This window comes from Cajanus cajan, chromosome 11 (assembly GCF_000230855.2).
Source record: "Cajanus cajan strain Asha chromosome 11, NIPB_CcT2T_4, whole genome shotgun sequence".
Classification (NCBI taxonomy): Eukaryota; Viridiplantae; Streptophyta; class Magnoliopsida; order Fabales; family Fabaceae; genus Cajanus; species Cajanus cajan.
This window is the reverse complement of record NC_138527.1, coordinates 701,768-724,737: the sequence shown is the minus strand read 5'-3', so window position 1 is coordinate 724,737 and position 22,970 is coordinate 701,768. Positions and strand designations below refer to the sequence as shown.

General features: G+C 30.4%; 1 protein-coding gene across 1 annotated transcript; it reads right to left on the bottom strand.

The window, feature by feature from the left end:
* Nucleotides 1–829: 829 nt before the first annotated feature.
* EMB2765 (P-loop containing nucleoside triphosphate hydrolases superfamily protein) lies at nucleotides 830–15,599 on the bottom strand. The gene is made up of 14 exons (XM_020380837.3): nucleotides 14,961–15,599; nucleotides 14,785–14,874; nucleotides 14,514–14,576; nucleotides 13,737–13,823; nucleotides 13,440–13,577; nucleotides 13,181–13,341; nucleotides 12,657–12,891; nucleotides 12,393–12,503; nucleotides 9,880–10,938; nucleotides 9,517–9,759; nucleotides 9,144–9,329; nucleotides 7,705–8,859; nucleotides 6,099–6,446; nucleotides 830–1,438 (listed from the first exon to the last, which is right to left on the bottom strand). Exons 1-14 carry the CDS (start codon nucleotides 15,378–15,380, stop codon nucleotides 1,160–1,162), a joined length of 4,575 nt encoding a protein of 1,524 aa, XP_020236426.1. The 5' UTR covers nucleotides 15,381–15,599; the 3' UTR covers nucleotides 830–1,159.
* Between the last annotated feature and the right edge of the window lie 7,371 nt (nucleotides 15,600–22,970).

Below are 22,970 nucleotides of genomic sequence, written 5' to 3'. Positions count from 1 at the left end.
CCTTCCAATCCATTTGTAAAATTTCAATTTTAACGATTTTAATAATCACTTCAATATAATTATTATTATTGTAATTATTATTATTGTAGTTATTACAATTATTATTTTCATTTCACCACATCCCACTACTTAATATTTAAATTTAAAACTTATCACTATTACAACTATTATTATCGTAATTATCATTATCACCGTATCACTATCACGGTAACATTATCACTTTTTTTTTTGTTTTTTTTGTTGCCAATTCATTTGTCATTTGCCACCATCACTACCCTCATCTTCATTATCTAAGATAAAATTAAGTAAAAAATAATTCGTACATTTTATATTTAAAATAATAAATAAATTTCAAAACTAAAAGGTAAACATTTGAAACTAAAATTGATAAAACTGAAATTACATTTAATATTTAGAAATTTATATAAAAAAAAACAAAACAAAAAAAAAAAACTAGCAATTATAATAAATAAGGCCTAAATAATAACACTTAAGTGAAGTTCTCAAAAAGAAAAAGACTATCACTAAAAATGAAAGCCACCATGAAGGTTGATCCTTAAAAAGGATAATAATGTTAAGAATCTTACATTAAATAAAATATGAAACTCTAAGGTGCTTGAATCTTGAGATTCTCCCATTTAATAGACTAATTTTTGGATAAGTTCTCATGTACTTAAACCCAACAAAATGCAACTTCACAATGCTTTTCTTCGTGCCTACCGTCCCACAAAAGAATTTGGGTATTCTTTCACATAATAAAAACCTCCCAGAAGAGTAATTTTTTGGGAGAGACAAAAACGAAAAAACCTAAATAAACGTCATCTTAATCTTATACAGAAAATTGAATTCTTAATTAGGTAACAGTTAATCTACAGTAAATTCGTCGTAGTCTACAAAAAAATCAAGGGGAAAATATATCTTCTCTATGCACTAGCACTAGCACCTGAACACCAATAAGCATCCCATATATTGATTACCACTGGTACATAAAAGTGATTTCCTCCGCCTGACCTTTCAACATCAAGAATCTAATTTGCTATTACTACATATTGTCAATTTGGCATTGATTTATCTAAACATAGAAATGCCACGACCTACGGATAATTAACTCTGCAAAAACAAACAAATAAATGTGCCATGAACTCTTACTTAGAAGCACCTACACCTGTCCCTCGTTTGAAGTTGGGCTCCCATTTGCAACACCAGCACTATTATCAACCATGGTAACATCTTCCACGCTGTTTTCAGGTGGCATATCTCCAGCCACGTGATTATCAACAGTTGTAGTTCCCTTGCTTTCAGGAGGCGTATCCACTGTTTGCTCACGCATATCAGTGTCTTCAGTCTGCTGCATATTTTGCACCTCATCTGTATTTTCTGATGGTTCTAAATGACTAAAATAAGGCCCATTTTGATGAAACTGGTGTCTCAACTTTTCCTGGAAATACAGAAAAAAAAATCATTGAAAAATAGAGCCAAGAAAATAATAGAAATCATTAAATGTAGAGGAATGCAAGAAACACTGATAGGATAAAGTAAAGATCAAGAAGCAGACAGAACAAAATGTACCAGTGCAAGAAAAAATTCCACTCAACAAAAGACCAAGATGTACTAAAAGAAGCCAGTTAAACAATACTATCCATCACAAGATGTAGCAATAAGTATCTCAGGAATATTTCTGGCATAACCTTTTAGCGAATGGAACATAATCCAGCAAAAATAAGAAAACTAGATATAACATTTACAGTTTTACACTCCTCCATTTGCCCAAAACCACTATAACAAATAGTAAAGAAAATTGCCTAACTGCAGGGACAACCCTTACAAACATAAAAAATTTAATGGATACAGAATAGAGCAAAACTCAGATGCTTGCGCAAGCTTTACACGGAAGATATAATAAAATTTGGACTGGGCAAACAGAAATGGTAAATTTTTAAAATGTAACAAGAACTAAATTGTAGTCAGAACATAAAATCCAGATATATTCCACAAGCAGGCAATATGATTCAACGCATATAGTTTATAGATTTCAAAATGCTTTATGGCCAAGAAGTAGCTAATCGATAACATGTCAATTTTCAATAATTAACGTTATATAGTTTTTGCTTTCTCAGCAAGAGAAACCTCTACAAAAGCGGAATTGTCATAAACAACATAAACCCTTACTAAACAGAATCTTAAGCAAAAGTTCATCAGAGATAACAAAAATGTCAAGAGATACAAGCTCAAAAGTCAAGATATAATATTGTGAAAGGCATACTTTTGATATCTGAATTAAGTGTAATATTCTAAATACAAGGTTATGGTAATTTAGATTATTCAACAAACTAGGTTGTTTATATACAATACTTTATTTGACAATATATTTTCATTCCTTTGTGAGTAGTTAATGTCAAACAATCTTCACTATTTATCCAATCACAATTTATATTTTGTAGGGTCGGACACTTGAGTCAAGTCAAAACTTCCATTTGCACAGACATTTCAAGAGCACTAGTATTATTATTAAAATAAAATATAAAAAAAACATTTGTTTTTATTTAACGTGCAGAAAAAACCAACTTATGTGGTGTCTTGTATATTTTGGACATTAGCCATGTCAGTGTGCATGCCCATGCTTCATATAAGTCAATAATTGGAATTTGATCTTATGTTTAATATGCCAAATCCAAATACAACAACCACCACCAGAACAATAAAGCCTTATCCCACTAGAAGAAGTCAGCTACTGGATCACACAATTCTATTTGGCTCAATTAAAGACCATGCTAAATCCAAAGACAAAATATAAATTATTTTTTCAACTTTTTTGATCCTTCTGCATCATAGGATAAGTTGACAAATTTTTAAACATGGATATGATTATAATCCCATTATGTAGGTGAACATGTGCATAGCTCATGGGACTTTCCTCTTGGAATTTCTTATCCTCCTTTTTTATATTCCAGCCTGTCTCATGATTCTTTTTTAGAAAAGTAAGTTCATATTTGAGAAAGAAAAAAAAAATTCTCTAGAGAACCAAAACAACAAAAAGAAACGAAATCCACTCAAATGGGAAAATGAAACAAGGAGAAAATGATATAAGGTGGCTTCAACTCACGTCTCTAACAATTCGTATTATATCTACACTGGTAAAATGCTTTATATATTTCATCCATCGGTAGAAATTAAGATCAAACAAAAAACCAGAGAAAATTCTCTCACCACTCTGACAACATGAAGACTCTTAGGTTGTATTTAGAAATTCAAAGAATTTGAAATTCTTCGAATTTAAATTACTTTAATTTCAATTTTCATCATTCATTAAATGTTACATTTGGATAAATCAATTCAAATTTCTCAAGTTTCAAATTTTTAGTTTGAGTAAGGCAATTTAATTTTCACATAAGCAAAATTGATTTTAATACACACGGGTGTGTGTGATTAAATATGTTTTTAGCACTTGAACTTTTGTCAATTTTCACTTTTAGTCTTAGACTTTTTCTCCTGTTAAAATTTTGGTCCCTAACATCAAAATTTGTTGTTCATGAAAGAAAATTTCAAGAATTAAAACCAAATAAAATTTGTTCAAAGACCAAGTGAAAATTGACAAAAGTTAAGGGATAAAAAATATTTAATCCACATATATAGAAATTTTAAGATTGAACTTCACAAAAATAAACATTAGCCAATTTTTAAATATTTAATAATTTAAAAATAATTTTAATATTAAATAATATTTAATAATTTAAACAAATATTCTTGAAATACAATAATTAAAAATACTACCTATGATCCTAATTATAAGTAACAAATTAGATTTTTCTGTGGTCCTAATTTTAAGCAACAATCTTAGTTTTTAAAATTACTTAAGGTTAAATTTCTTTTACACCCTTTATTATTAACTTTATTTCCTATGCATTCACTTATAAGTTATAACTAATATCAAATATAATCACTTAAAGTAAAGGGTATATTACGAATAAAATTTAAATTTATGATAGAATTAATTAAAAGTAACCATATTAATTACTTTTTTTGGTCTTAATGATTTGTACCACTTATAATTAAAACTAGAGGTAAAACCCGTGACCATTTTGCTGACTCTAACAGAGAAGGGGGAGAGAGAAATGAGAGATAAAAGACATACGTGAGAAAAGAGAAAAAAAAAATGAAGAATTTCAAATTCTTATTCTTTTTGAGAGAATTTGAAATTCCACTATTTGGAAGAATTTCACAAATGTTTGAATTTCAATATCTTTATGAATTCTTTATCTAAACAAATCATTTTACCCCAAAGCATTTCAAATTCATAAAAAAAAAAATGAAGTACTCTTAAAAGTGCCCATCCAAACACACTATTAAGCTATGATGCACAGATACGATACGCATCTAAACAACGATACATTTATTTTAAAATATATAGGATATGATACATGTCTTCATATGCACTAATATTTATAAAATATAATAAATGTATAATTGTAATTATGAGCAAAATCCATAAATAATTAAATATAATAAATATATAATTTCAATTTTGTAAATCCAAAGTAATTACATACTTTTTGTACATTACAGAAAAGAAAAAAAAAATTATAAATCACTTTATCATAAATTACTATCAATCTCATTTCTTTCTTAAGATCATTCATAAAGACAATTTCCAATTTTAGTTCATCAAGGGGCAATGTTTCTATATAAAACATGTTTATATGTTTTTTTTTAGCTGAAATGGATACTTCATAAGTTTTTTATAGATTTGGATACTTCACCAATATGTATCACTGATAAATATTGGTTAAGTATCCAAGAGTATTGAGAATAGATAAGATTTTTATAATATTTTTAAAATCTCTAATACTTCACTAATACATATCGGTGAAGTATTCAAGAATATATGTATCGGTGAAGTATTCAAAAATATACGTATCAGAGATACAAATACAGATACATGACGCAAATTGAAGTATCGATGTTTCATAACTTTTAAGTCTACAATAAATACACTCTAGATGCTTCTCTAACTATCTCCATAATAACTTTTTGATTTATGAAAATTTTCAGAAGTTACAAAGTTAATTTATATGCATGGTGCAATTCCTTTCATAAGGCATTAACATATGGAGCACCCTTGTTATTTACTTCCTTTTATCCTTGAACTTTTCTAAGAATGTGTTTGGGTAAACAACTAAATTAAGTGCTTATTGAGTAAGTGTCCACCGTATAAGCACTTTCTATGATCGAAGAGGAGATAAGGTTAAATTGTTTTCATGAGTTATCATGAAGAACTTATTGAAATAAGCTGAAAATAGCTCATGGACATATCATAAGCTATTACCAAGTCATAAACACCCCCAAACATTTTGTCACAAGATAAACCCATATACATTGTAAATAAGTTCCTCCCAACATGTGGTAAATAGTTTACTCAATTTAAGACCTAGGCCCTACTGAAACCCATTTTAATGACTAGATCTACCCTACACTTTAGTCCTTAGTTGTCATCAACACAATACTTAGAATTTATTTGGATACAAGTTTAGAAGTTTTTTTGTTTGGATACAAGTTTAGAAGTGCTTCTGAGAGTTTCTCTATAGAAAAATACTCTTTATTTTCAATAGAAAAACTCTCAAAAGCGCTTCTAGCTTGTGTCCAATCAGACTCGTATACAACACCCAAATGATTGCAAGTTGCAACCCACTCTAGTCCCATCTCAGAAGTCAGAACCATCCCCCAAGGCTTATTTATCACACCTAAATTCTTTTCTGTCCAACAAAAATATAGATATTCCGGCCCTTTCAACAATAATATAGATATCACACCTTGATTAAATGTCTCGGACATTTAGCTTCTATTTGATATAACTGTAAACCACACCAACAATAATGTTTCGCGAGTATTTTAAGGCATAGGACAGTTTTGTTTCGTTAATTTTCTCCTTTTCTCTTTGCTTAGTGTTCTATTCTTATGTTAAGGTGAAATGTTTAACCCCTCGTCTTTTTCTTAACTTTTTATGTCCTAATGAATTGTTTTATTAGGAAAAAGCAGGGAAAGAATCAGAGTAACTGAAGATAAACAGAAAAGTTTCTTGTATCCTGAGATGCGAGACATACCTGATACAGACTATCTATGATACTAGCCATCTCCTCAATGCCACTGACAAGATGTATATGATGTATTGGTCCAGGATCTTCAACATCTCGCACAGTATATGATGTAATCTCATTCATATTAAGGGCAAGGTGGTCAGGCCTTTTAAGAAGCAGTTGAAACGTAGGTTGCAGCTCATAGCATTGTTCAAAAAGGGAACGACGGCAAAAGACATATAAACCAAGCCGAGCACGTGACATTGCAACCACCAATCTTCTTACATCACGTAGGTGACCAACAAATCGAGTACGCACAAGAGACAGCAATATAAAATCATTTTGTTGACCTTGAAACTTATCCACTGTAGTAACCTGAGAGCAGCCATTTACAGAAAACAGATAACTTGATTGAGATCATAACCTTAAAAATGCACTACAATTTTACAGATGCCTATTTACTCCACTGTCGGAAAACATCATACAAGGAAAAAAACCTTGTATTGACGCATGAGATTGCTAGAATGTTACTTGGTACTTGTAGTAGTAATAGTAACGTGTAAATTATAGTCACATCCCCTGAAAGATGCTTAAATTACACTTCCCTCTAAATTTTAAAATTACCCTAGAAAGATGAATATGGGCTAAACTTGAGTCCATTTATAATAGTATAAACAAGCTTCTTGGAGATATTTTAGTTGGGATGGAAAGTGACCAAATACATAAAAAAAAACTATTACAAGATATTTATTTTCTCTTCTATTATTCTAAAATTTTATATATTGAACAATAATTTTAGAAAAGAAAATTATAATTATAATAATCATTTAATAGGGAAGGTCACATGTAAGGTAATTTTATATGTTAGGTGGGTTTATCAAAAATAAAAAATAAAAAAAGTAAATCAAATTTCAAAAAATTCTAGACAAGTTTCACATTGTGATGCAGGCTTGCTCAACTTAAAGAGTAATTTTAATGGACTCATATCAACACAATTTGGAAATGTCAGTAAGCCATACAACAATGTATGTATGTATATTACTACCCTGTAAATCAAGAATTTTACATATAAAATAAAGGAAATAATTTTTGTCTTGCATATAATATATATATATATATATATATATATATAAACTAAATTTTGGGGGGAACATAGACCCCCCTTACAGTAAACATAACTCTGCCCATGACTACTATGAACGATGGAAGTTTAGATGAAACGAAGATTACTGGTAAAAAAGTAAAAAGCTTTTAATAGGCATGTATAAGACATTAAGACTTCATTAGATTTTCTAAATTCCAAAACTCTATAACAAGGCATTCAAAATTAGTAGTAGTTGGTGACATTGAAAGTTGTAGAGAAAGGAAACACGTCAGTGAGAGCCTCACCCATAATTGTTTGTAACTACAAAAAAGATTTGTTTATATTAAAATAGACTTTAGTGAAGCATGTTTCATCTCTGAGAGGTAAATGTCTATAAAGAGAGAGAAGTATAATGTACCCTAATAATAAGAATAATGATTAAATCATCCTAAGAAATCCAGAACCTAAAACTGACACCACCTTCATCAAACAAATTATTTTGATATTTAATCTAAAATATAAATTAAAAGCAAATAATGAGAAGCATACCTTGCTTGGAGGACCAATGAAGTCATATGGAATGCATCTCCTATTTATAACATCACGGATGAGAAGTTTCTGACCATTGTAAGTAGTCAAAATTGATATCTTATTTGCAGGATACCCTAAAAGACGCAAGTATATATAAACACTGACAACATATTCTGCTTCTCCCTCATTTTGATAAAACCAAGGAGATGGAGTCGTCTCCCCCTTACCAAGGTAATCTGGAACATCCACTAACTGATAATCATAAGCAAATCCAGCATTTGCCCTGTTGAATATGATTTCCTCCTTTACAGAAGGAAGATCTCCCAAATCTCTGTATCTCCAATTGTAAAGTTTAGCTATACTTGGCCTGGCTCTTCCCTGAGCATTTAGCTCAATGTAAGGAATGCCCAAACGGACAAACCTAGTAAATAGACTCTGATCCATGTGGCTGTACTTCTGAAAAGCCATATTCTTTACAACAGGAGGCAACTGGTGATGATCACCAATCAGAATGCAGCGTTTAAGCCGTGCATGACCATCCTCCTGACGCTGGAGTAACATTGGAATAAAAGTCTCAATTTCTAAAATTTGGGCACTTTCTTCCATTAACAAGTTGTCATACTTAAAACCTAACTGGAGGAAATCTTTCCTCTTTAGAGCTGCATGGGTGCAAGTCATTGCCACAATCTTAGCCTGCTTGGTCATTAAGTAGTTAGCCCTGTCAGCTGTTGACTTGAGTAATTCGAATGCCCGGCACTCTTCAAGTTCTTGAAACATGGTCTTAAGATGACGAAAGCAACCCATAGCAGCCCGCATGTCTTTCTCAAAAGACTCACCTGTAAATACAGGATGTGGTGTATCAGAGAAGAACTCTTTGAAGGGAAAACGATCTTGAACAAATGTTGGCTTTTCTTTATTCTCAGCACAAGCGGCAAGAAATTGCTCCCAGCGTGAATAAACATGAAGCAACCAAAAGTATCCTGCAGTTTCACAAGTGTAACCAACATCCTCTGGCAATTGAAGAGATCTTGCTAGCCTCTCCACTTCACTCAACAATTCTAACCGCCTGACAAGCATTGAATTAACACGACCTTGCCGACTAAAATCAAGATCAGTTGCTAGCTCTTGTTCTCCTTGACCAAGTCGAAGAAGATAACGTGCAGGAACATCTCTCTAAAACAAAAAGGATTAAGATGAAACACATGGTAAATTTCTGTATATAAGGCAATAATTGATCAATAAATTGGGTTTTGAAGCTCAGAGTTAGACCCCTCAATAGAATAGCATAGATAAATCCCTACGAGACGAGAAAAACAATAACAAGTACTGGCTACCCCTTCTCCACAATAAGTACTTAGTAATCATTGCACACCATGTACTACAACATCAACTACTTAAAATTTCAATCAAAAACACAAAATAACATGTAAGAATAGAGGAGAAATAAAATATTTTACCTGCATTATCTTCTCAAACAGATCATTCAAAGCCTGATTTGAATGAGTAATTATTAAGGTTCTCTGAGAAGGACAATTATGATAAAGAACATTCAGAATTTGTACGGCTGTATCAGTCTTTCCTGTACCAGGTGGCCCTACAACCATAGTTAGACCAGGCTGAATGCCAGAAATAATTGCCTCAACCTGCTTGAAAGGAACATTCCACATTATTATTATGATTAATAATATTAATTCAGTACTTGCATATGGAGAATATAATAATAAGAGGACAAAGTAAATGTGGGGGAAGTATACATGGGGAACTATGATCACCTGCAGTTGAACTGCAGCTAGAGAGAAAGAAAGAAAAGGAAGGCCTCACTATGATCACCTGAATGGGTGTAAATCTAACTGAATTTTGTTTAGGCTGATCTTGAGGATAAGGACCAGGATCTGGAGGAGTATATGTCTCAATAATCAGTGTTTCTTTCTGACAATTAGCATCAACCGTGTTGATACCAGTTGTTCCACCAGTAAGAGCACCATTGCTTGGTTTCAGTGTTCGGGGAAGTTTGATCTTAAAAGGAGGCCTTGGATTCAAATTTTCTGTGCCATCAGGATTAATAAAAGACACCTGAAGGATACATGAAGTAAGAGGAAAATCACATAAATACCTTAATTTCATACTGAATGGAAGAAATCAATCAAATCCATGCAACAATAGCATCTATGAATTTGAAAATGAAATACTAACCTCATAATCCACAAAACTTCCTTTTAAGTGATCAGCATCAACAAAAGTATCTTTGAAATCTACTGTCTCCAAAAGGTCAGGCATATTAGTCCACTGTGCGGCTGAAGGATCTCCATAACCAAGAAAAATGTTTTCCAACCACTTGGGAACAATACAATATTCATTCATTAAATCCCTTATTGATTCTAAGATGGCTTTAAAATTGTTTTCTTTTGGCTTCCTCCTCATCAACACATTAAATGTACCATAAACATCTTCTGCCCCTTTATCAGCAATGTTACTCACATCCATGTGGTATTGTGCTGTATCCAAAGCTACAGTTACTGTTCTCAATTCCCCCTTTGGTGGCTTCCACTCATCACGTTTAATCCTTCCAGAAAAATCATTCATAAGATTTCCTTCCTCATCACGAATCTCAATAATTTCACATCCCCGTACATATTGTAAGCCAAGCTTCTGTGGGACACTAGCTTTGTCTTCTTCCTCTGCACTAAGAGGCTCAAACAACGGGCGAATGGATAGTAAAAACAATACATCATGTTCTTTGAGTGCATCCCATTCTGATCTAATCTGTGCTCTATAGCTGGAAATACTATAAGTAACTTCTGCAGTAACAGATGATGGTTTGACTTCTCCAATGTTAGGTTGTTTAACTTCAGTGACTTTGAATTCTTTGATTGGCACACCCATTCTTGACCAACCACGAAAAGCTGTATCTCCATTATTGTTGATATATGCAAGAAGATGTGGAACAGCTTCCTGAATGTCCTCACGTATCTCATATGTTGATTCAAGTCGAAAAAGATTAAAATTTCGAAGAAGATAATCATGAAGTGTTAAGAACTGTAAGTTCAGCTTTGGCAATGCTAAACAACCTTCTCCAGAGTAATTTATGCTAGGCACAACACTTTCATCCCACATAATCTGCTCATTTGGGTAAAGGGGAAGAGCATTAATAGCTTCTTTTTGAGATTGTTGCTTCTCAAAATAGGACACCATTACTTCAATAAGAAAATCAACCCTCTCTGACCAGGGGTCTTCCTTAGAGACCAGTTTGAGCTGCATAATAAAACAATGTCAAGAACAGAGGTATGTAGTATTAAAAATCAACACATGGCTCATTCTTGCAAGCATTACTATACTATGCCTAAAATTAATCAACATAACAGATGCATAAAACTTTGTCAACACCTATGGTAAAACTCACAAAATCTAACCCTTTTCAAATATAAAAAAAGACCACTTTCCCCTTCTTGTATCATATTCCTATGCAAAGTAAGCTTGTACGCATTATGGTAGTTGAATTGGGGTACAAAGCATGCATCAGAAAGCCTATTTTTTGAATCATGAACTGAATCGTGAATCATAAGACTCAGATCAATAATAAAACATAGCATATATATGTAAGACATACAAAAGCACTCAAGGAGCAATTTAGCATAAAGAAATATATGAAAAATGAAAACATATACATATATATAGTATCATGTAAGACAAACAAGATACAATTAAACAAAGAATAACAGCCAAATGGCCAAAAAAAAGTGGCTGTCTTCTACACAAGTTCAGCAAAAAAAACATAGTTGTTTGCTGCTACACAATTCAACAACATAGCCTCCAAAAAAAAAATAGAAAACAGTGCTGCTGCTGCATAAATTCAGTAATATAGCACCCAAAAAAACCAGTACAAACCAGCAAGGTGCCAGCACAAACCAGAAGGGGACCACCACAACCCAGCAGCTCAAAACCCACTAACCAGCAGCAAATACACTGAAAACCAACAACACAAACATGACCCACCCCTCGAGTTGCAGGCATGGACAAGATAAGAAAAATTAGGAGACAAGTGTTTCAGAAGAGGGAACAGGTTGGGTCTCCTTGTCCTTGGGAGAAGGGTATCAGCTGGTTTCCTCCCAATATACATGACTTTTCGAAGAAAATGAGAACATTTTTCTGAAGACTGGAGCGCGTGACCCAACCCACCTTGGGTGCGACCCATTTTGAACTAGAACCACCTGATTCAGACACAGATTGCGATTCTTGCAATCCTCACATTTCAAATGATTCAATGTGCAATTCAAGAACAAACACAATATACAATAGGATTCACATAGTTTTCCCTCTGTATCATATCAAATTGCATGAATCATATTGTGATTCATAAGATAATAACTACCATGGTACACAAGTAGAAGGGAGGGTTAAGCAAGCTCATAAATCGAGGAGGAAGAGGAGCTACAATTAAGTATATAAATCTGGTTAAGTATATAAATGACAACTACATTTGGGGGAAAAAGATGTTGGGATTTATCATCGGAACTTGATGCATTGCCAATTTCACAAAATGGACACAAAGGATACAGGGAAATTGAATGAAACGCTATAATCATTAGCAATAGTGATATAGTAACAATCAACTCAAACTCTCAACATTCGAACATGGTACAAGAAACAACTGAAGATCCAAAATCAAATAACAGAAGAGGCAAGAGTTACATCTATTAATCACATACCTTACAGCAAACCAAATCCCTTAACTCCTCTGGAGAAAGAACAGACAATTTCTTTGATAGATTAGCACGCTTGTGAATTGAACCAATGTTAGACAAAGCAAGTTCCCGCAGCTGCAACCAGAAAAATATATATAAAAAATCTTGCACTAACAAGCATGAAACTAGAAAGTAGGCGGAAGAATTATATGATACTACTGGTAATACACAGTAGATTAAGATTTTAATAGATTGTCTTTATTCAGATAAAATTATATCTAAACACACCTTTTCCATCTTTTTAAATGCAAGTAGTTGGAATGACTGCATTCGGCTATAATGAGATTCAAGAACCTCGTGATCTGTTAACTGTGTGCCAGTATGATCATTAATTTCAAACCCTTCATAGAACTGCAGTAAATCAACCAACTGGGCAAAAAGTTTCCCCTTTTCATGCCTATAGAGTGCACTTAAATGGCATTTGGCAACTACAGCTACATCAGCCACTAGAGGCCTCAAATACCTATAAATCATAATCAGAGAAATACATTAGAAAAACAGAAAATATTTGTTCTGAAAGATTACACAAGAAAAATGATATTGTCTAAAAGTATTTTTTTCTTCCTTCATGTATGTATTTAAGAATTGAATCCATTCACAGTTCAACCATAATTGCTGGGCAAGAGTATAAAATTGTTAATTTAAATTATGGAAGTAACTTGGTCAATCATTCATAACACTTGAAAAATATAATATACATAAAATTAGAAATATATAATACATAGTATTAAACAACATAACGTACAACCTACCTCCTCGTTGGCAGTTGACTCAAGAGGTCAATTAGAAATTCCATAAACCTCTCGCAATACAGGACACAAGCATCATTAACTTGCCCCAAACCAGTAGCAACCATAAGTTCATCATCCTCAACAGATAACTGTTTCTGGGTAAATACCTGTGAATCCAGTATCTAAAAAGAAAAGAAAGACAACAAGAAAACATTCAGCTAACTACTTTCAAGTAGAAATATTTTGTAATATAGATTCAAACTTCTTAACAAATAAAGACCTCCAGAAATTCTTCTATGAAATTTCTGACAAACATCACTTCAACTGTAGTTGAGTGTGATCCTCCTCCTTTCACAGGCTCCTTCTTCATCATCCTTTTCCATTTCTTGATCAAACCAGGATTAAGACAAAGCTCCATCTACGTAGGTGAAGAAGATCAATGGCCGAAAATAAATGCATTTAGTATGCTTGCAAACAACAATATCTAACATTAATCATGAAAATTAAAAATAAGAAAAACAAAGGTAATATTTCATAACCACATAAATATTAAATTGACCTTGTCATTCAATCTTACCTGAAATCGACCATAAGACAAACTGTGCCAAGATTTCAAACTTGCCAGCCTCAAGACTATCCTGCTAACAACATCATCTTCCAAACTCTGTGATGCAAAGTATTAGCTTAGTTAAATTTAACAATGATCAAAGGGCAAATTTGGTTCACTGGTATTGTTACAGCTAGAATGGGAAAAGAGGAGGCATATGGAATAGAATAAAATAATTAAATAGCAGTGTAGCACCAACTGAGAACCATTAACCAGAAGCCAAATTCCAAAGGCACTTGTTTGGGATGGGATGATGGGTTGCTATAGTGTAAAAAAAAAAAATTATCCATTGAATTACAATGAGAGCACCGGGGTTCGAACCTAAGATGTGCATACTACTCCAACTTTTCACCACTTTTCACCATTAGACCGACCCTAGAGGTTCAGTTACTATAGTAAATGTTCAGAGACAGGAATTAACGGCACTAGTTTGAAAATTATTTTCTACTTTTTGGTATTTTCTTCCACAAGACAATTTTCACCGAAATTAAAAATCAGAAACAACACACCCCATTACGTTTCAAGTTTTAGGAGCTCTATAAATATATATATATATATATAGAGAGAGAGAGAGAGAGAGATATATTTGAACAGAAAAATGTTGAAAACATAATGATAGTTCAACACTAAGGCAAACGCCTCCTTCCTTTCAATGATAACATAAACTTACACACCAATCATTTAAACACATGTTCAACAAATATAATGCATAACTAAAGTAAAAGACAAAGTGCAGAACCAGCATACCTGAAAGGCATTTATCATGAAAACTAGATAATTCGTCTTCTCTGCGATACTCAGTTCTCGTCCCTAAAGTAAGATTAGAACAATGGATTAGCAAAATGTCACAATTATATACAGCATTCTACTGCAGTAGAGGAAGAGGGGGGAAATGAACACATGACTGCAAATGCAAGGTTTTAATAACGCAATGTCAAGGTTTTGGACTCGCATCAATGTCAAGGATCACAGTTCCGTAACTTAAAACCTCAACAATAAAGAGGAGAGAGATAGAGACCTCCTTTAAGCGAAGAACCCTCTCGAGAAAGCCCTTGAAAGCATCTTTCCTCTCGTGGAAGCAAGTCCAAGCAGCAACATTCTCTCGGAACTGCGAGGCACACAAGAGAAGAGTGAATTTTACTTGCAAAAAGGAACATGAGAAGAGAGAATAATATAATAGAAGAGAGAAGAGACCTTCTCGTTGACCATGAGGATGATGGACATAACATGCTCGAAGGTGGCAGTGAGAGGATCGAAATGAGGCCAGAGGTAATTCTCGAGATACTGGCTAACCTCGAGAATCATGACACGCTGCAAGGGAACGGGTTTGGAACCCTCTTTCACCAACAATTCACTCTCGTAGATTTTGCGGACAAGGTCGGGGTCGAACTCCTTCTCCTTCTTCGCCCTCGCTACATCGCCGCTAACCAACCAGTTCGCCTCCGCAATCTTCGTTAGACGATCGCGCTGAATCTCCGACAGAGTGATGCTGCTCGGAACGCCGCCGCCACCTCCACCGGTCTTTTGAACCGTCGATTTCGACTCCGCCACCGGGTACTCCGCCACGCGGTGGCGCCGGAAATCGTATGTCCCCGTGCCGTAAACCTTCGTCATTGGCGGGGTGCGAAAGCTGTGAAATTAGGGTTTGCGATTTTGTCTGTTAAACCCTACACTGCACTTCTACTCAAATATGCTTCTCTTTTTTTTTTTTTTACTTCGTCTCTAATATTTGTATGGTAGTGGTGTTGGAGGGAGTCCACCGCCCCAGCAAGCAAGATTTTCAGATTGAGTTTTGCTCTCAGCTGAGGTACACCGCTGTATTAATTTCTACAATTTCATAAACTAATTTTATTTTTTCACACCCGAAAGAAATAAACTTTAATTTTTACTTCCTCTTCTCGTAAATAAAAATTAAAAACGCTTTATTTTGTCCGACATAAATCATTGAGAAGCATAATGAAACATATAAAGCTGAAAACAGCACAAAGAAGCTTTTCATTGTAAATCTTGTGCATAGTTCTTTGTAGACTACTTGAGTTTTTATTATTGATTATATTACGTTTAGAAGAAATTAATTAATTATGTAATCATTCACTATCTTTACTCTAAGGGCAGAGCCTAAAAAGGCTTGTAAAAAAAATAATTGGTATTAAGATTGGAGAGGCTTGTTTGAAAAAAATACTTAGGGGGGTGTATTGGATTAGGATTTTAAAGGATTTTTTTAGTTAAAAAAAATCCTGCGGATTTTAAAAGACTTTGCAGGATTTTCATGACTTTTAAGATTTTGCAAGATTCTACAAGACTTAAAATCAGGATTTTAATTGATTCTGTAAGACTTTTAAATTAGGATTTTAATGGATTCTGTGGGATTTTGTGGAGTTTTGACATTTGATAAGATTTAAAAAAAATTATACATTCAAATTTAAAAAGAGTCAAAGATAAAAATAATAAATAAAAAAAATAATGTCTAGATAAATAATAATAATAATTCTCTATAATATTCTATCCTCTTTTTATAACATCCACTATCAATTGTAACAATTCATCGGAATCATCCTTAATCCAAGCTTCATAGTTTTCTTTCTCTTTTCATTTTTCTTTATTATTTCCTTGTGAATCTCCCATTTGAATTACTAAAACAATATATGTTAAAAAATAGTTATATAAATAATTACGGATAATAGACAAAATCAATAAAATTATATTATTATTTTTAGAAGCACACCAACATACAAGATCGAATATATTTTTGCTATCTAAATGGATCAAATACCTCAGTTATTATAAAAAAAATGTAAAAACGAAAATATAGAAACATAAGATAATTTTTTATATAAAAAAATTAGTATATTCGATACTGAAAAAATATTTAGATATATAATTTTTTTTATATAAACAGAAGTATTTAGATATAGATAATATATATATATATATATATATGATAATTTTTAACGATATTTATAAATATAAATTATTCTAACAAATATTTTAACAATATTTTCTTTTTTAAAAAATAAGTTAATGAAGGCATAAATCCTAAACCCTAAAAAATTAGATATTGCAATGTCTTATGTTAATTTTCTTTTTTTAAAATATAAAAAATCTTAATTTCATAATATAAAAATAAAAAAGAAAAATTCATAGTAAAAAAAATAAAATAATTGTTGAGTCATAAAAGGAGGAGGGATAAGAGTAACAAATTCAAGGGAAAGAGAGAATTCGCAATTTTTATGCTAAGAGGGTTCTTCCCACTACTAAGATCCATTTTTATCTCATTCTACTCACAAAAACCCTAACAAATTCATCTTTTATATATATATATATATATATATATATATATATATATATATATATATATATATTGTTGAGATTATGATATCAATTTCATCTTTCACCTTTTTCTTTTCTTAACGTGTGTCATAAAAAAAATTACCACTTAAAAGTTAAAATTTCAAGTATTTTTTTGTGTTATATAAAGGAACAAATTCAACTACATAGAATAAAATAAAGTAAGTCAATTAAAGAGAACGAACAGAAAAATAAAACAAGTCAATGACACTATCATTTACATATTAGAGTTTCACAAAATAGGAGAATGGTATGAGAATAGTATTATATATGAGCAATGAACAATAGTGTAGTATTATTAGTAGAGAAAAAATGGAGAAGACAGGAGCATAGAAAAAAAAGATGAAAAACTCACTTGAAAATTCTTAAAACACTTGAAAAATCATTTCAAACAATCCTTCAAAATCCGATGGGTTTGGATGGGATTGTTTTATGAATCTGGTATTTATAGATAACACTAGAAAGTCTTTCAAAATCCCTCTCACACAACAATCCTTTAAAATCCTTAAATTTTTGAATATCAATGGATTGTTTTTAAGTTGTACAAAATCTCAAATGAATACCAGTGGATTTTAATGGACTCTTTAAAAAATCCTAAAAATCCAGATTGAATACCACTGGATTGTTTTTAAGTGACATAAAATCCTGATTGAATACCAATGGACTTTTTTACTCAAAAAAAGTCTTTTAAAATCCTACGAAATCCTAAACCAATACACCCCCCTTAGTGTTAAGCCTATAAATACTTGTCAAAAGAATACTTGGTGTTGAGCCTAGAGAGATTTGTTGAAATAATATTTGGATAGTTGTTTGAAGAGACAAATCAAAAATTACTTAAGTTTGAGCTAGAAGTGGATTGGTAAAAGAATACTTGTAATTTTATAAAAGTTAGTGGAACTCAATTTGGTTGAATTGATAATTAAATGTAATCTCAGTGGTTGAGATAAATCAATATAAAAATATTTGGTGCTTCATTTGACTCTTCTCCAACACTTCGTTTATAAAGTTATCTTTTCTTCACTATGCAAAAGTGCGAGTTTTTGGTAGACATTATTCAATCTCCTTATAGTGTGTGTCTTTTCTCAACATTTAAGATGATACAAGATAGGATAGAGCAATGCACAGTTGACAAAAGAGTTATGTGGATAAGAGGAGGAAGAACTTAGAATTTCAAAAAGACGATCTTGTATTATTTTAGAATCATTTTGTGAATGCCTTTAAAGACTAGAAAACTTACACCTCATTTCATTAGTCCATACCAAATTCTTGAGAGTCAGTGAAGTAGCTTACCACATTGTTTTACCTTCAAATTTGTCAAATCTTTATAATGTCTTCCATGTGTTTCAACTATAAAAATATGTCAATGATTCGTCGCATATGATTAAATTGAACTATCTAGAGGTCAAACATAACTTACTTGCTGAGACTTTACTGGTGAGAGTTGAAGACCGAATGGTTAAACAACTCAGAAGCAAAGATATTCCTTTAGTTAAGTTTCTCTAGGGAGGAGTTGTTTTTTAGAGTGTTTCTTGGGAGCTAGAAAGCAAAATGAAGGAGGCAAACTTGGAGTTGCTCACAACACGTAAATTCAAAGGCAAATTTCTTTTTAGAGGTGGACACTTGTAACATCTCATTTTTCAAGAATAAAAAAAAGTAGTTGTTTTAATAAAAATTAAATCATGAACTTAATTTAATCAATTGGATTTATAATATAAATAAAATATTTTTAATAAATAAATAAAAAGAGTAATGCAATGCACATCCATGACCATGCTTATAGCAATGCACACCCATGCTTCTAGGAAGCACTATTATGTCCTCTAATTCATAATTTAATTTAATTTAATAAATAAGTTGGTAATAGAAGGAGGTTGTGTGAATGTGATACTAGTAATAATCAATAGGAAAATTAATAAATACATTTCACAACTTCACCTACAAAATGTGTGTCAAAGTTTTCTTGAATCCATATTAGATAGGTGGATTTTTCTCTTATTTTTACAAGAAGTGTAGTTAATACATGCATTAAAACGCTTAAGCAAGGTCAGGGGTTCGAATCCTGCCTTGTGTATGCAGTCGCGTTAAATTTTGAGGCCAGCTATCTCACCCTTTGAGGTGCCTCCAACGTAACGAGAAGATTAGTCACTACTATCGGCGGTGAATACTCTAGGGACGAACAAAAAAAAATGCATTAAAAAAAATGACTTAGTAGATAGAATAAAGAACCATTTTATTACTTATTTTTATAGGACGTTATTATAATAGTTCAAACATTTAAAAGAAATAGTAAATAAATTCTTTACTTTTATTATTGTATTAATTTTTAAATTTATTGTTACTTTTAGTTCTTGATATATACAAATTTACTGTTATTATAGTCCTTTTTTACAATTTAATTACTATCATCTAGATTAAAGTAAGGGTTAAAATTACTAATGAAATAAAAAATAAAGGATTCATTTGCTATATTTTTAATGTCATGATCAATATAATATATGATAAATTAAGAAATTTGCTTACACCCTTCATATTCTTACATACAGTAATCACTATCCCCTTCTTTTCGTGACTCCCCTTCTCCTCACAACAATACTTCCCCTCTTCTCTATTCCTTGTTTGTCGTCATTGTCGACACTACTTCATCTTCGTCTCCCTTTATGTGTAAGCTTTCTAGTCCTTTATTTATTTGTGTATTTTTTTTAGTTCATTCTAGATTGGGATTAATCCAAATCAATAACATCGTATCCAAATCAATAACATCGTATCCAAATCAAAGTATATATTAAAATTTAATTTATAAATAAAAATGATATTGATAAATTGAAAAAATGAGGATATGTTTGATTTCACTTTTTTATTTTATTTTCATTTTTAAAGAAAATAGAAAATAAATATAAAATATATTTAGTTTTAAATTTAGAAAATATTTTCAAAATAAGCTCAAATTTGAAATCAGTAAAATAACATTTTCAATTAAAAACACGGTGACGTGATAGTAATATATAATATTATAAATAAAATTGAAATAAATAAGTAATTAAATTATATATTCAAAATTCAAAGAGATAAAAAGTTAAAAATATTAAAATAAATATAAAAGTGATGCATAAGGATAATATTTGAATTTTACAAATAAAATTATAATTTTATTTTGATATTCGACTACTACTTGCTAGATAATAGATTTCCTTGATAAAAAAATATAAGAGAAATTTGCATGTTAAGAAAGAAAAATTCATCTACTACATATAATTATTTTAATTTGTGTGTATATATATATAATGATTTTATTTGTAAATTTTATACCAAAAGTATTTTATAAATTTTTATTAAAAATAATCAAATTAAACATGTTTCCTAGATTTAAATTTTAAAAACAAAAAATATTTTCTGAAAAAGAAAATAGAAAATAATGAAAATAGAAAAATATTTTCCATGACCAAATACACATTAAGAGATTGAGAAAAATTCATGAAATCACTTGTAAAATTAAAAAAAAGAATATTAAATAAAATTTCTTAAAAACATTATTATGAGTTGGTACAAATTGTTTGAGATTTGATTCAAGTTTACACTCTCATGATATGTTTATATTCTTATTTTACCTTTTCTTTTCCCAAATTTTGGAGGTAAGTGATTTAAAATATAAAAAAAAAAAATATTTTCCTCTCCCTATGTTTTCCTGGAACCACTTTATTGATGATAAAAAAAAAATACTTAAAAATAAAGGAAGAATGCAAAACTTTATGAAAAAATATAACAGATAAGGATACACAAAGTGAACTCGAATAGTACTCTCTGCAAAATAAATGTAATTTATTAAAGTTTCTGCTTAAAAGATAAAAACTATAATAAATGTATTACTTTTTAATATAATGTTATTGTATCTTATTTATAATAAAATGGATAAATTTTACATTTAGTTATTTCAACTCAAATCAGAACTATTACTTCCCTTAAAATACATGCATGTTATAAAAAACGACATTGTAATAATTGAATAATATATTTGCAGTAATTGATTGACGTTTCATTCTATTGGTATTTTTTTTGTGTGCTATTTATCTATTTCTTTTTCAATAAATACAATATTTTTCTAAGATCCATTATAATTCAAACATTCACATTAAATTAAGAACGTTTGGTTTGATTAGTGTTTAATTTTAGTCTATTCGATCGTGTACTTTATTATTCAGTTAATATAGACTTTTTTTTATTTATAAAAAAGTCTATTATAATTTAAATATTTATTTGAAAGAGTTTTTTTTAAACTTTAATATTTCAAAAATATTAATGTAAATAAATATATTTATTTTATCAAAATAATCTTTAAAACTAAGTAAATATTTTTTACTATAAATAATTGAATGATATTAAAAAAGACACGACATTTAAACAATCAACTGGTTCTTGTATTTCTTTTATGATGTTAAAGGAAATATTTTTCCTACATAAATTACTTTTTAACATACTATATCAATTTGAATTCATTATATTAAAATTACAAAAATAAATATTTTCACATTTTTTTAGGGGAAATATTTTCACATTTAGTATCTATTAAATTAAAATAAATTTTCATAAAATTTTTAACCTTTTATGTTCATTGTAAAACTATTTAGTAAAATTCAAAAACATTATTATATAAGAAAACAAAAGTAAATGAAGTTATTTCGATAAAATAAAATAATAAAGACTTTCATCGCAAACATATAGTGTGTATATAAATAGTTAAGCCATAATATAGAGTGGACGAAATCAGAATTTTTGACTGAAATATTATTTTTTTTTAAAAAAATACCCAAATAACACCTGTACCAATTTATTTATCTAAGTAGATCCTTTTATTGTTCATGTTCAGAATTTGGTTCTCCGAGAATCAAATTTTGAGCAATGTTTTATATATATATATATATATATATTATTTTTATTTTTATTTACATTTTTGGGTTTAGGCATATGTAAATTCTGTATCTGGAACGGTCCGTTCTGCATCTAGAATGACCCGTTCTTAAAACCAGAACGGGTTGTTCTAGAGTTCTGTTTTCCAAAATTCAAGTTATGTGTTAAAATAGAACTCTAGAAGGACCCGTTTTGGTTGAAGAACGGACCATTTCAGATGCATAACGGGCCGTTCCAAATGCAGAATTTACACATGTCCTAAACCCAAAAATGAAAAAAAAAAAAAAAAAATATATATATATATATATATATATATATATATATATATATATATATATAATGCTGCTCAGAATTCGATTTCCCGGAACCCAAATTCGGAAACCAAATTCTGAACATGAACAGTAAACATGTCTACTTGAGTAAATAAATTGGTACAGGTATTATTTAGGTATTTTTAAAGAAAAAATATATTTTAGTCAAAAATTCAAATAATATAATGTTATAATCAATAACTATCTAAGATATTATATACATCTATAAGAATAAATAAAGGACACATTCTTTTCCAATTATTTTTTACCTCCATTTTTAATGAGATAATTTTACCATTTACAACTTTCTTAAAAAATAAACCGTCTCTAAATTTTTATTTTTATGTTTTAATCTTTTAATCTCATTAAGTAATTATAAATTAATTATATTTATATTATAAATAAAAACTTCCTACTAAGCTACTACTCACACAATTGCCTTTTCTTTTTATTCTCTCTTCTCATCTTTTATTATAATGGGCACACAATTACTTCTAAAGTTCCTATATTTTTTTATGAAAAATAAATAAAATTAAAAAATATTTCAACCTCACTAATTATTTATAATAAAGTAATAAATATATCAAACTCATTAATCGACATTTTAATTTATAAACGCTTTATATAATATACTTTTTCTATT